Source organism: Rousettus aegyptiacus, unplaced genomic scaffold (genome assembly GCF_014176215.1).
Source record: "Rousettus aegyptiacus isolate mRouAeg1 unplaced genomic scaffold, mRouAeg1.p scaffold_m13_p_10, whole genome shotgun sequence".
NCBI lineage: Eukaryota > Metazoa > Chordata > Mammalia > Chiroptera > Pteropodidae > Rousettus > Rousettus aegyptiacus.
Window position 1 is genome coordinate 35,011,581 of NW_023416285.1, and position 16,599 is coordinate 35,028,179.

Sequence of the window (16,599 nt, forward strand, 5' to 3'; positions counted from 1 at the left end):
TCCTAGTCAGATACTGGTTATATTGAATCATAAGCAATTGCCTTTCTTAGGTCACAATGAAATGTTTCCTACTTTTTGTCTTTTTTTGAACTGATGACTTAACAACATTGAAAATACAAAAGAGAAATAGGGTGCATTACGGCTCATTATCAATTATAAATAACTAATGAAGGCAGACTCTGTATAGATGTGTTATGTAGATGTTTAATACACAGGCAAATCTCCTTTCTTATGTATAGCAAACTTTCCATATCCGATAATTACAATAAAAAATCACACACACAAAAAATCAATAATTACAAGCCAAACATTGTCTTCAGGAAGGATCAAACATAAGTAGCAAGCATTTTAATTTCAAAAAACAACATCGGACAAGGGGTCAGGAGTCTTATGTTCCAGGACTAGTTCTACCAGTAACTGACTTTCAATTGGTCATTGAATCAGGATGCTCAGGGCCCTTGCCACCTTCTTCATAAAAGGAGAAAATAAGCCCAGAATCTTCAAAAACTTTTTTTCTCTAAAAGTTTATAATTATTCATTTCCCATTAAAATCCTAGTAGAGCAATACATGTATACTATAACTCCAAATATTGGCTTGCCGATATTCTAGTAAGTAATTTATATCGACAATTTCACAGTATTCGGAGTTTTGTCAGATAGGACGGATTAAGTTGCTTTTTGGAAGACTGAGACTCTACCTAGCAGCCGTCTGTCTGCTTGTTCTTTTCATGGCCTCATAAAATAAGTTGTCCAAGGTTCACAGATTGGGCTCACTAGAAAAACATATGCATCTAGTCCACAGAAAAACATGTACATCTAACCAGTATTTCATTTTTAAGTCAGTTATATATATTCATTTTTGTTATTGTTGTTTTTAGATTGCAAATATAGATCTAATACAGAAAATTTGGGAAGCACAGAAATGGTGAAAAAAGAAAATAACCTTGCCAATTTGTCAGAGATAGTTTTAAAAAGAGTGATATATATATATACACACACACACATATATATACTATTTTCTATGCATAGATAGGATTTTAAAAGAAAGAATATAAATCCATTTTTTTTACTTAAAACATAATGTTAGAATATTCACCTATTATTAAATATACTTCTTCAGCATCATTTTTAATGGCTGCTTAGAAGTCAATCACATGAAATACATGGTTCACTTTACCCTTTTCCTATTGCTGAACATTATAGTTATTTTCAATTATTTCTATATAAAAAATAGCTGCTGTGGAAATACCCATCTTAGTCTCTATATATAACACATTCATGATTATTCTATTTTGCACAGATTTCTAGAAAAGGGGATGTGGGCATATGATGTCCACATAAAAAGTTTGTGTTACTTGAATGGTTACCACTTTTTACTATCAGGAGGCGTACGCGTATACTAGTTGCATCAAATCTTAACTACTATCAAATTTTGTTAGAAATTGCTTAATTACAATAGTTTCATACACTCCCATTTCTGGAGTATTAAAATGTATCAGAGTATTTTCTAGAGTGAAATCTCCATGAGTAAATAATGAACACAATACTAACATCACCATCAAACATCGTTAATTAGCCTTTATACACAAAATAGGTGTCAGTTTCAATGACATCAACTAATTGCAAAATCAATCAAATAGCTACTCAATTAGTTAAAATCCAGCAATATAAGACTTTATTTTTTAACCAGATTCAATGGTTAGTTAATAAAACTAACTACAAATCCTTAAAAGGTTATAAAGTTTCTATATGCTAAAAAAAAAAAAAATCAATCATCTGTTAAAAAAAGAGGTAAATGAGTTTATTCAGTTCTCATGTTTCAGATCCACTTACAGCCTTGGCATAAGGATATAAACATTTATTATTTGAGATAAGCTGTCAAAAGTAATTTTTGGAGCTTGACTAGGTAAGGGGATGTATTTTTTTTTTTTTTTTTAAAGAACACTGGCCAAGGAAAAGAGAGAGCACAGTCCTATTTTCTTTTCTGAGTAGGTTACTAAATGTTGGTAATTCATTTTATTTATCTCATTGCTTAGATTCTTCAGCTCTGCAATAAAACTATGAATGAAATAATGTTCAATGTCTCTTTTAGTTTTGAAATTTTAGATTTTTTTATGATCACTTGGGAGATAACTTTTTATGTGTTGTGTATGGTTTGTGTGTCTGTCTGTGTGTGCATGCTCATACATTTAATCCACATTTCATTATTTACCTCCTTTCAGTAAATGGTGGCTGGTCCACCTGGACAGAGTGGTCTGTGTGTAACAGCCGCTGTGGACGAGGGTATCAGAAACGCACGAGGACCTGCACCAACCCAGCACCACTTAATGGAGGTGCCTTCTGTGAAGGGCAGAGTGTGCAGAAAATAGCCTGTACCACATTATGTCCAGGTAAACAATCCAGTGCTTTCATTCCAAATGTCTCCTACCATTCTAGAAATGTTTTAAGAGATATACACAAAGTCTTATTTTTGATTTGAATTGTGATAAACATTATTTAAATTCATCATACCATTCAATGCTTATATTGCTTGGAAATCAAGTATTTTCTCCTAAACATGCAAAATAGTATAAAACAAGAGATTGAACACTTATGGTGGATCCAAGATTTCAAATTCTGTAATTCAAGGGATTTGAGCAGCATTGAAAGTCACACATTTTAGGAATAACAACCCTTAATCTTCAGAGAGCCATAGAAATTAATTGGAGCTGAAATTTAGAAAATGTTGTAGACTGAAATATTTGATATTTGGTGTCAGTTTATGGGCAAGGGCAAATAAAACATTTGGAATGAATTAAAAGGAAGTGTAAGCTTTGTGACACATAAGCTAATGGATTTTGACAATACAATGCAGTCAGCTCTTTACTATCTGTACATGTTGTCACCTATTTGGTGTTATTTTTGCAGTAGTACCTATACCAAAATTGCATTCCTCTGCCTCTGAGCATCTTTCTGTGTTATTCCATATTGTTGCCAGCTCTTATCCCTAGGTAAACTGAAGGTAATATCTACCAAAATCAAATTGTAAAATAAATTGAAAAGTTAAGCTAAAATTATTTTGAAATAATCCATAAATTTTGTGCACTTTATTGAGGTAGTTGTTAAATTGCCAATTTTATTATTTAGATACACACTCTTCTTAATTTCTTCTATTTTGCCTAATTTTTGTCTGGTTTATTCTTTAGGGTTGAAGAAATGAACTAAAGAAAAAATATAACATATGTTTTCTATTCCTTTGTTGATTCGCAAATATCAAAACAGTATCCTACACCGAACCCTTTGAGAACTTTTGTTTATGGAACAAATTTTGATTCTTAGCTAGGCTTAGAATTTCAGTATTTTATCTTGTATTCTGTTATATTTTCTCTTGATGTTGACTTCCACTATTAAAAATGCACTTAGCATTTCAAGTTGAAATAAAAGTGTGTGTGTGTATGTGTGTGTGTGTGTGTGCACGTGCGCGCACACACTTTGGGATGGTCTAGGTCAAAGCAAAAGCCTTTTCTCCAGATAGCTAGGGGCTACTTGTAGAGCCAGCTTTAAATGCTATATGATTCAAGTATTAATAATTTTATCATTTTTTGTGTGGGCATGTTTATATCTCTGTACATAATATATTTACACAATAATTTGAATATCAAATCACATAGTAGACTATTAAAATTAATATAATTTCTATAAATGTGCAGGTATAAAATGCTATGTATATTAGATGTTCAATAAATGATATATTGTTTTACACTGAATTCTACAAAATCATAATTGTTTATGTATTTCAGGGAAAATTTTTTAAAAATTAACTCATCAATATTTCTATTCTATTCATATAAGAACCTTTAAAGAATACACTTTAAAATATGACCTTAATGAAATTTATTATATATATATTTTTCCAAATTGGGATCGAGTTGTGTCCTTTTAAAATAAACATATATCAGCTCGTTCATTATTGTTAACACTACTGACAAGCCAGCCACAAAAATTAGGAAGAAAGTGAATCAAATCTAAATGATGGAATCACAACAAAAACAAAAAATAGTAATGTCACTAAAAATATTTTAAAAATAAAAATAGAAATGTATATGCCATAAAATAATGGAACGGAATCATCAAATAATAACTGGAAAATGATATATAGTCTTTTCAAGAAGGCGTTGAAGATCTCAGTAGAATCAAGCAGCCTGGATGAAAAAATAAAAAAGAGTATATAAGACAGATAAGTAGATGTTAGATAGATAGATGGATGGATGGATGGATGGATGGATGGACAGACGATGGACAGATGGATGAATGGATGGATAGATGATAGATAGATGATAGATGACAATAAATGAAGATAGATAAATAGACAGACGGATGGATGGATAGATGATAGATAGATGATAGATGACAATAGACAGATGATGATAGATAGATAGATGGATGGATAGATAGATAGATAGATAGATAGATAGATAGATAGATAATAGATAGATAGATGAATGTGTGGGCAGAGAGGTAGATTTCTTCCCTACTCTACTAAACTCTTATTATTTCCACATAGATTTACTTGAGTTGCCCACATGATACTGTGCATGAAGGAATATTAGATCTAAAAAGAATTCCCCGAATTTTTCCCTTTAGCGGCACCACCACGATTTATTCTTATGTAGCTTCTAGTGATAGCTTTGGTTTCTGTGTGTCCTAAGAAGCTTCCTTTGCTTTATCAGTGAGGAAAAGTCACACAGCTCAGAAGGAGAGTTCACAGAGCCCAGCCATGTGCGGAGCATGCTCTACTTCCAATAGTTGAAATGAATGTAGTCCTCCTTAGTGGGGAATTTTCTTCAGTTGTGTTTTGTTTTGTTTTGTTTTGTTTTGTTTTGTTTTGTTTTTATACCTGGGCTCTTATGCCCTAAAGAAGCTCCTTCTCCCTTTGACCTGATGCTGGGTTTTTTTCTGTGGCAGTGGATGGCAGGTGGACTTCCTGGAGCAAGTGGTCTACTTGTGGGACCGAGTGCACACACTGGCGCAGGAGGGAGTGCACTGCGCCAGCCCCCAAGAATGGAGGCAAGGACTGCGACGGTCTCGTCTTACAATCCAAGAACTGCACTGATGGGCTTTGCATGCAGAGTAAGTCTTAGCAAAGAACAGACACTGGCGAGGTCTGAAATTTAACCATTTGGATTTCTTTTAAGGAAATATTAGAAATTAAAAATCATTTGAACAACAACAAAAAAATACGATATACCAATATCTTTGTTTTTTTCTCCAAATTGAAAAAGCTAAAATCTCAGGAACCGGAAGGAATAATAACTATGTCCATATAACAAATGGCATGCAAAGTATTACTTTCCAATGAGTAAAGAGTGGTTTAGTCATTTCTAGAGGTGCTGTCATTCTTTCCAGATCAGGGAGCTACTACCCGATTTTATTAGAGTGCACAAGAGGACGTCCTAAACATCTCATAGGGTCACATGACTTTCAAAGTGCTGTTAACAAGCTAACATCCATGGGGTTTATAGGAGTGTATAATATATATAAGGACAGAAAACATTTCTGCAGATAGATTTACCAATTTACAACAAATGTTTAGTGAGATCATCTTCGCAACTTGAAAATGCTGGATTTTGTTAGAAATTATAATGTTTATTTAAAAAATAATGTTTTTAAAAAAGCATTGGTTTTAAAAATGGGTGTAGAAGATTGACTCAGGAATATCATGAGTGCCTTAAGCTAAATATTCCCCATTTTTCATATTTTATTCCTTTGGTTTTCTTAACAAAATGGTTGTTTGGTTTTCATACCTGTGAACTCTTGCCCATTTATTGAGGAGCCCTTAGATGTACAAAACCTACCATCTCCTTCATAACCATGAATTAAGTTACTAGGAGTTGTTTTGAAATGACATCTATACAGATGAATGGATCAAACAACATACTGTCTTTGATCTTAACTAATGGTGGCCCAATGTTGACATTTCTAATAACATATCACCATTGCTTGCACAATACAAGATACTAAATTTATTTGTGTAGAAGCATTTGTTTTTGGCATTTAAGAATAAAATATTTTATTTTCACCATTTGTGAAATTCTATTTACTTTTCGGAGTTTTGCACACAGGGACCTTTAAAAATAAATCTTATTTAAAATACAAATAAGTAATTATGTTGCTGATACAGAATAAAAATCCAAAAGCCTTTCATTTTTCTGTCTATGATAGGCTGCATCTTTCGAGAATTGGCTGCTGCTGAGTGTAAAAAGCTCAGCTTCTGGTTGTGATTTGAGGATTGCTGCTGTGCATCTCACTGTTTGTACCTAAAATGCAAGAATGAAAAGATTACAGCTGTTTTACTAACCATATATCCAGAGATACAGGGTTTTTTCTAGGCATGAGTTTGAGTGAGAATTAAAATAAAAATACATGGAAGTTATACTTTTAACATTTTTATAATTTAGTGTTCTTCCTTTTAGTGTTTGACAAATTGATTCCTGTGATTGAAAAGTAACAATATTTGAAATTTCTCTCTCTTCCTCTCTCTCCCTTTCTCCCTCCCTCTCTCCCTGCCAACCCCCCTTACTCCTTCACTCCCTTTTTCCCCTCTCTCTTCCTCTCTCAATATTATATTTCAACTCTGGGTGATTTAGTGCCTACTGCTTCTATTGTATATATTTAAAAATTCCCAAAGTAACCTATTTAACAAAGAATACAATGCAGCAAGATGAAACACAAATGTTTGGATTAAAATCAGTCAGTTAAAAAACTATTTTATTTTACAATTTTGATTTGCTATAGTAATGACCTCTAGTAAGTCAATAAACTCTCCCATCTGCCCTCCTATATCTACTCTAGTACAACAGTAATTGTAGTTCGTACTATTGATTTCCTCCGTGATAAAAACCACAGAGATATTGCTGTGCTGTGTAATTATAGTATTTTACGGTGTCAACCATAGTTTCTGTTTACCAGTAAGCTGGACATTTCTGGCATACTATTGTTGCCAAAGTCTTGCAAAGAAATGATATTACTCTTGACCTTTATTTTGGAAAACAGAGGCTTTCTAGTAGTGAAAGTACCATGCTTGCAAGAGGAATGAGTTGGTATTAGAAAAAGAATGGGAGTGAAAAAGGCAGCCAGAAAATTGCAATTGATGGTTAGAAATTATCACTTAAAGTTTATTTACTTTAATAAAATTAGTGTCTTCGATGCATGAATAATTCTTCATCAATATTATTGCAAAATAAAGCTTGCTTACTTACCATTGCACCAGGTATGCAATACCACCACTGCATCTACTTGAAATTATCTACAAATGATTCTGATATAAATGTAGATATGCTGCTAGGTAGGAGAATTCAGAGTTCATAATGAATGTCAGCAGAATTCAGTTACCTAGATAATTAGCATAGTGTATTTAAAAGTCAAATTGGTACTTAAAAGCAATACAATGTAAAAATATTACTATCAATGCTTATTCAGACTTGTTGAAAACAACCATATTCAGGCACATTACTTCCTTAAATACCTCCTGCATTACAAAATTACAAACATCTTTGACTAAAGATATGTAGAAATATTAGACAAAACATTAAAACTTAAGAGACATACACACATATATGGAATGTGTTTGAGAGAGGGACAGGGAATGAATCAAGTTCAAGAAAAAGATAGGGAAATCCTCAAGTGCCAGAAATGAAGCAGGAACTAAAATCTAGAGAGGTAACTGAATGGATACCAGAAAAACCAAGCAAGGCACTGTGAATATAGGATATAATATAAATCCTCCTTGGACATGTATGTAGGGATTGGAAGTTAGGGTTTCAGTTTTGGCACAGAGGCAAAAGCCCTGGATTTGCAAAAGCCTGAGACTGAGAGGTGAAAGCAAGAACCCTGAGTAAAGCTGGGTCTCAAAAATGTCCACCATGAACAACTAGAAATATTTTACCCACCATCCTAGGGAAGGGAAATTCATGGTAGAGTAAAGGAGAATGAAATCTTCACTTAAATAAAACCATAGTCCTACACCCAGCTCTGGTATGGATTCTAATATATAATATGGGGAGCAAAAAGCAGAAGATGTATAATTTACATAATTAGTAAAACTTCTGGTATACCATCAGAAGCAGACAGCAAGCTATTTTCTAGAGTTTTTTTTCCACAATCCAAGTGCATTCGTCTATGATAAAAATAGCCCACTCCTGAAAATGAGCTTATAATATAAAGTTTCATATCACCCAAGGGAACAGTCTGCTATAGGGAGAGTCAGCAACATAATAAATGAGTTATCACTATCATAACAGTCTCACTGAGAATTCTGAATGAGACTATATAATAAAAATAAAAAAGACAAAAATCAGATCAGAGAGAACTTTAGATAAAGTTAAAGAGAAATTTAGTAAAATAGAATATAGAGCTCATGAAACTTCTAAGAATACAGAGAAAAAAGATAAAGTGAGTGATTGCATAAAAGGGATGTTAAAACACATGAAGGATAAAATGAGAAAATCCAAAATTTATTACTCAAGAGAGCAAAATTAAAAATATTTTCAGACAGTCAAGAAAGAGAAGGCTTACTACTCATAAACTCTCACTGTAAACTACTAAAACTATAAAAATTGATTCTTTTAAAAAAGAAACCAATTAAGAGGCAGTCGAAAATAAGACAAAATTAAATTATAGATAGTAGTAACAATATGGGAAGATGTGATCAAAATTAAAATTTTCTAATTTCCATATATTGTTTAGGAAAAGAACAGTAATGCTATTTGCATTAGACCTTACTGATTCAAGTGTTTTAGTTAAAATGTTAATACTGGCTACACACATAAAATGTGAATGTATAAATTCAAAATAAGATTTCTAAGGACAGAACAGGAACAAAACAGAAAGAAGAAAATATGTGGTAAATGAAAACAATAAATAAGACTTATACAACAGAGATCATCGTATACCAGGAATAATAATGTAAATAAATTACCTATTAAAGGAAATCAAAATTGTGGGGGGAAAATCCTGTTTTATACTGTTTATGAGAGACCTACTTAAGTCATAATTATAAAGATCGAAAGTTAAGAAATGGAACTTACAATACAGTTCAATTTTTATTTTAAAATATCCAATTAATGGTTTTGACTATCAGAGTAGGACATTCTTAATTCAATTCTATTTCCCATTATGCCTAAGTAACACGTATTAGAGATTGTGTTTGCTCATAGTTTTTAGCTTTTTGTTTTTCTTAGACTCTATAGTTTTTAGAATGTTTAATTTTCCATTGGATTTTTAATCATAAGTTTTCTAAATTATTTACCAGACTATTAGTTGTTCGTGTAAGACGTCTTAGAAATCCAAATGTTTCCTCAATGCCAACTGAAAATCTTGAAAGATTCTGAGGGTTACTTACAAAATTATTTAATATTTTAAAAACATAATGTTAAATGTTAGCAAATGTGTAGTAAAGTGGAATCTCTTGTATTTTGCTAATGAGAATAAAAATTTTTATAATTATTCAGGGAGTTAATGTCTTGACAATATGTGTAAGAGCTTTAAAAGTGTTCGTACCCTTTGACTCCATAATTTTACTTCAATGAATACATTTTAAATAATTCATATGAATACCTAAAAAGATATGTCAAATATATCATATTGTCTGTATTTTATTGTAAAAAATGAAAAATCTGAAAGTCCAGTTTTAGCGAAATGGTTAAATAATACATGCTACTTCCATAGGTGGAATATTATATAGCCACTAAAATATGTATGATGGTTTAACAGAAAAAGCGGAATATAGATTTATAGATGCATTTAATCATAAGTATGTAAGAGTAAATTTGAATGGAATTTATGCATTTATGCTTGTGAGATTATAATTAATTAGCTTTATTTTTCAGTATGCATTCTATTCTCCATATTCTTTACATTCAGTATTTTATTATGTTTATCATCGTAAATGACTTTTTGAAAAAGAGATGTTGAAGATTGGCTGGAACAATTGCATGTCTTGTAAGCAGGATTCTAGGGATTTGAAGTGTAGCAAAATCACTGACACATCCTGGGAATTTTATCACATTAATTCAAATTAGATTGGATTAAAATTTGCACAAAATGCTCGCATAAAGCATTAGTTTTGTAAAACTCTAGGTGTCAAGAGTTACTTATATCCAGTAAATATAGTGTATATATAAAAAGATTTTGAAGACATAAAGATTTGAAACCGAATTAGAGCTTTGCATTATTTTCCAGTCGTGTGTTACATGCACTTGCAAACATACTTAAACTCTGATAAATTGGATGTATCGCGTGGTGGTGTGTTACTTCATTTGTGAAACAAGGTCGTGGTCTTTAACCAATTTCAGAAGCTCCACTAAATTTTTTAGGTCATTCATACACATTAGTCGATAATTAAGCATAATACATATCATGCATGTATTATACGGGATATGCCGTCATTGGCCTGAAAAAAGTAGTTCCGACACTGGAGTCACCACATTCAAAGTAAGAACTTCCAGAAATTGGTGTAATTTTCCTGGACTGCATTATTAAAGATTAATTAAAAACCATCAGTTATTTAATGTCCCAGAAAGAAGTTGGACATTTTTGTTTTATAGGCACACTGTTATTTTAAAAAATTTTAAAAACCAGAGTCCTTTGGTACACTAAAAGGTATGAATTGCATTGAACAAGAAAGGGTAGACGACCTCGAGTGTATTCACTATTGAAAATAACTAAACACATATGTCCGATATGTCTGATACGAGAAACAACATTAATAACAGAGTTAAATTATTTATACTTGATAATACTACAAAATAACGTCTCTTGTTGAGAAGGCAGTAATAGAAGATTCATTGCATTGTGTATTTAGTTTTTATATCATTTCTAAAACTATATGAAAGTAGCCTCTAGTTTTGCCATATAGTTTTGAAATAAGATTTACATGAAATGGCTCTGGTGAGAAAGAGCAAGAGGGAGCGAGAAAGGACACTAGACACAGCAAAAGATCACAGAAAAAGAAAAAAGAAAAAGCACTTAAGACAATCTCCAAAAATGCTAAGCCAATAAGCATATTTACCTCTTTACCTTTCATGTTGAAATACAATTTTCTTACCAAGACCTGACAACTTTTAACTTATATAATGTCTATAATGAATTTGTAGTAAGATCTACTTTGTCATGGTTGGCGTATAGTGTTTGAATCCATGCTTACTTTTTCCTTTTGAAAATAACAATCCAAAAACTATGTGTGTGACCTAATTCAGAAATAGTGCTTTATATATATTTATGAATTAGATATTATATTACTGCAGATATTCCTATGGACTTTAGTTTTTAATCCCATTTGAAGATTGGAGCCCCACGCAGGAATATGTAACAGTTCAATCTGAATTTAGAATTAAATCCTTGCTGAAGAGGGTTTATGCCACAGTAGACAAATTAAAAATTGCAATTTATTTACAAACAAGAACTATCTGGGAATGTGTTTGCATCAGTAAACTTCTTGACTTTGGGAAATTAAAATGTTATGCAGTCTGCAAATTTAGCACTTTCTACTCATTAAAAAATTTACATGTCACCCAGCTCTTCATTAATTCTCACGTACAGAGGAAGTGGCAGAACTCTGTGTGTAAATTGTGGTGTGGACACACTGCATACTAGGGCCCCCGGAATCCCAGGTGCATTTAATGTGAGGAAATAATTTACCTTACAAATAATCATTTCTTGACTTTAAAATGATGTGTTTATAACCACTGTAGTAGGCATTTGAGAAGGTGCCAGTCAGTTTCCAATGAAATTCTTGTCAACGCAGCAGTTTGATTGGGAATGCATAATTGTGAGTGTCAGACAGTGAGTGCTTTTATCTAGTTTGGAAGAAGTGATGTCATAGCTGTGTGTGTATAGTCCTTGATATGCGTAGTGTCCCAGCTGGCAAATAAATATTCTGTATGTGGACTGGCTGCCCAACACAGTGCTCCGCTGTCTCCGGTATAATAAGTGTGGTTTGCTTTTGCTTTTTTTTTTTCCTTTCTGGTAAAACATATTCCTGCTTTTGAAGCAGGGATGTGGTTAAAAACTGTAGCCCACAGAGACCCGCTGAACACCCATGGAGCCCCCACACGGATTAGTGTGAGAGGACAAATACAAGGTCTTCAGCTTCTGTGATGGAAAGGAAACTCCTAGGGGTTCAGGAAAGCTTCACCTTTCACGACCACAGTAAGGTGGGGACTCTTCAAGATCACATAGAAGCAGGACCAGGGCTTTCAATTGTTTTCTTTTTGCCTAAAAATCCAGCCGATATAGTGATGTATGCTAGAAATCAGCCTCTTCAGGACTCTGTCATTTTTTCTATCAGATGTCTTTACTACCATGGATTATAATGCCATTGCTTTTGGATTTAATAGTTTGTTATTCTTCTTAAGGAACATTGATGGATGTATAGTCTACTGCATTAAAAACACTTGAGCAGCTGATCTGTGGGTTTGATGTTACTCAACTGTTGAGTTTTTCAGACATTTATTCTTCATCTACTGTGAGTCAGAAGATAAGACTTTTACATCCTGAGGGGCAAGTTCCCTGCTCTTCATTTTCGGACAGTGTGGTTGCTATTGTCAGAAAGAGAGCTGTGGATCAGTTTAGCGAGAGTAGCCAACTGTCCGGTGAAGAAGGCTGGGGCTCAAGTTACCACAGCAATTTAGATAACCAACATCAGTGATAAGCAAGTGTTCTTTTCCATTTTTGTTGTCATGTCCTAAAATTTATACATTCATTTATTTGGAGATTCCTAAGCTCCTGTCAACAAATAAACTCTCAGAAGAGTGATAAATTATAATAAATGACCTGACTGTCTTTGACAGACCTGACCTTTGACCTCATTAGTACAGTCCTGATGGGTTTGCTAGATAAGAACGAATCTAAAAGGAAAAAACAAAACCTGGACATGCTTACTTTTAATGACTCTTGAGGTTTTTAATAAAAACATTTGCATCAGAAGAGATGTAACCTGGGTGAGAAAAATCACATATTTCGGCTGAGGGTAAAGTCACTGGCAAAAAGAAAGACCGAGCAGCCAGGAGATTATTCTAATGCTAAGATAATTAAAAAGGGGATAGCTCTTTTGAAGTAGTAGTATACTTTGAAATATGACTAAAATTAACCCAAAACGTGATGATTTAGAAACATGTACTTTTATAAAACACACTTAATGCTTTTATAAACTATAATTGAGTTATATTCATAATTTACATTCTAACCCCCATATAAGAATTATTCTCTATTTCATTTAATTCTCACGATATCATAAAATCTATTTATGTATTAAGGTCATAAAAGCAGTTCCATATTGAAATGTAATGAATAAACCTTGAAGGCAAGCAGGAACACTATAAAACTCCACCCATCTCCCTTTTGGCTAGGAATTTGATAGCTAATCTAAAGACATAGAGTTTTAATTCTAGACATTGACATAAATGAAGACTTTCCTTTTAGGTGTTCCTTAAATCTGGCTCTGTGGTTCTTAAACTTTGTTCAACATAAACATTACTGTATCACATATATTTTACTTTAAAGGAGTTGCAGATGTAATATGAATTTTATTCGCTTTCCCCTCAATGCCCTGACTTTAGGCCCTGGCATAAATTGCCTCTGACTGCCATCTACTATGTTAGACATGGCCAAGCTGAAGCAAAATTGACCAAGTTCAATTTAATAAAACTCAAAAATTACAAAAAAATAACCTTACACACAGAACTTTTCAGAATTCCTTAATAACAGCTCTCAGTCTTTCAAAGGAAGAAACTGAGGTATAAAATTGAAACAGCTCACCCATGCTAAGGTAGAGCTGGAATCAACATATGAACCCCCAACCTGTCTCATTTTAAAATATTCCTTTTTTCATGTGGGCTATTGGATAGTGGAAGCAACTGGTTATCAGTGTTTATTGCTTTAAAATGTGATTTTCTTCTGATGGGTAGTGTCCCTCCAATTATTCCTTTTTTTCCTGTTGGTATCATTTGAAGAAAATGATGTTTCCCTTTTAAATATTTATTATTGTACGGTTTTGTGCCAAATACAATATGATGATTATACATTAACAATTATGTCATTCTGCATAGCTCTCTAGTTACAGAGAGTAGATATCCCCAACTATGGTGCACCTCTTTGCTTACTCAACATTTGAAACAAAAGATACTGTTTGGAAAACAAAAGATACTATTTGTTTCATTTAGGGGCAAAAATCATATTATTATTTTAACTTTTTCATGAACGTCAATGATAATGTTTCAAATGGAGAGGTATTTTACTCGAAATAATTAGCATTGCCTCATTCAATCACTGACTTGCAGAGTAAGCCATGAACATATCAAGCCTTTTTCTCTTATTTCCTTGTCTCTCTTCATTTAAATCTACCAATTAATGCCCAGACAACAATTACCAGAGCTGAGATCTGACCCTGCCTTTGCTGTTGCACCAGCTTTTTGATATTAAACAAGTCCTTTTACCAATCTATGCCCCTGCTCTTTAGTCTGCAGATACAAAAGGTTACAGTTAAGAAATTCTAATCACTGATCTCTTTTAGCTCCAACATCCTGGGGGGCTGCAAGTTAGTAAGGATACATATTAGTTTTGAGAAATTTAAACCTGTCCAGGGATGCTCAGAAGTTCTAACAATTCTCACATCAACAGATTTGCTTGATAATTTTTTCTATCAAAATATTATCTGTGGCATAAGAGCAATTTGTATTGTCTTTTTAACTATCGCTTATCATCCACAGGGTAGGAAAAGAAGTTTTTTTAAAACCTAGAAAAAGATCAAAGCAATTGATGGTTACTGGGGAATGAAGGTTTACATATGGTTTGTGGTGTGGTTCCTAAGATTTCCCAAATATAAACCCACCAAGCAGGCTAGTTCAGGCATATTGATGTGCAGTTGTGAGCCATGTACTTAAGGATAAATTATTGTTACTTACTTCATTATAAAACCAAGGAAAGCCCTCTTTCCTTTTTAAGATACTTGGGCATAGGCTTCATTTTTTAATAATAGTTGGATATTAGCTGAAAAATATGGGCAACCCCACCTTTAGACTATAGGATGACCTGGAGAAAATTAGAAAACGTCATTCTTTTTCCTCAAGTCACTTTACCACCATCAGCCAGAAAATCTAGATCTACAGTCAACACAAATGTGAATGCGACCACCCAGAGCTGGACAATGAAAAACTCTCAGGAGGGTGCAAACAAAATTTTAGTTTCAACATTTTCAATAACTTTAAATTATCCCTTCTCAGATTTGGAACTTAATTTTCTCATTTGTAAAAGGTTGAACTAGATAACCTGTGAAAATAATCTTTTGAGCAATCATGAGATGGCTTTCTGACATATGGAGCATTTCACTATTTAAGAGAGCCCACTCTTGCTCTGGTTTTCAAACTTTTTACGTCGTTGCATAAAGTTTCTCCCCACAAAGTTCCTCCAATCCCTGTTCCCTAGGCCAGGAAAATCTCTCCATTGAAAAATACGTGTTCTTTGAAATTACTATAAATAAATAAAAATACAGGACGGAAGGAAGGAAGGAAGGAAGGAAGGAAGGAAGGCAGGAAGGAAGGAAGGAAGGAAGGAAAGGAAGAAAGGAAGAAAGGAAGGAAGAAAGGAAGAAAGGAAGGAATTGATGGATGTCATAGGACGTGAGGTACTTCCCATAGCAGAAGCACTGCTCTGCGTTAGTTCCCTTAGCTGCAGCTGCTGAGGCATGTTCTGCACCTTTCCCAAAGCCCAGTGTCCATGCTCTTTCTATCAGTCCAATAGAAATAATTTTGAAAGTTATTACTGGAGCAGCGTTTGTTCTAGACAGTTCTTTCATGGCAAGATTATTTGTCCCATTGCAGGACATTCAGTAATCTTGGCTCTCACTCACTAAATGCCACAAACAACCCCCTCATCATTATAATAGCCAGAAAACACCTCCGCTTCCCCGTTTCCAAACACCCTCTTTAGAAGTGGCGCCAGGCCTGGTTGAGACACTGTTTTAGCATCAAGTTGCACTCTGGTCCTGGAAATTTGCTTCTGAAACATATCATTACATCTTTGTCAGAAGCCACAAAGGCCAGGAATAAACCTCTTAAAAAGGAAAGGGTGAAAGAATATACGGGACTCAGAAGAGTATATTGCTCATGGTTTCTAAGACACACTAGACTCCTTGACTCTGAAATAACTAAAGGTCACTCATTAAACAATAGTTTGCATCAACTCTACAAATAAAATCCCTTAAGAACTCAGCATCTTAGTGTACTTATAATGTGCATCATAATGATATCGATATAGTTGTCATTTGTTGATTGCTTGCAATATACTAGCACTTTACAAATCTCATTTATCCTCTCCACAACTATATTGAAGTGATTATTACTATCCCCTACACAGATTAGAAAACTGATGCTTAGAGAAGTGCAATAATTTGGTCCAGCTCTCATGGTTAAAGAAGGGACAGAGCTAGGATTCAAACTGAAGTCCACAATACTGAAAAACTCAATTTCACTGTCTTAGCCAATAGCCGTGGTGCTTTTTCAGGCGGCTTTACTTTCTAGTAGGAAAGTTAACTGAAATCCCTAACTTATGAACCAGGCTATTGAC

General features: G+C 33.5%; 1 protein-coding gene across 2 annotated transcripts in view; it reads left to right on the forward strand.

The window, feature by feature from the left end:
• The window catches only part of UNC5C (unc-5 netrin receptor C), a 326,765-nt gene that overhangs the window by 263,307 nt on the left and 46,859 nt on the right, over positions 1 to 16,599 (forward strand). For both annotated transcript variants that reach the window (XM_016144337.2, XM_016144338.2), the window contains exons 6-7: positions 2,223 to 2,390; positions 4,945 to 5,109. In XM_016144337.2, coding sequence (XP_015999823.2) covers positions 2,223 to 2,390; positions 4,945 to 5,109 — 333 coding nt within the window. The remainder of the gene's footprint in view (positions 1 to 2,222; positions 2,391 to 4,944; positions 5,110 to 16,599) is intronic.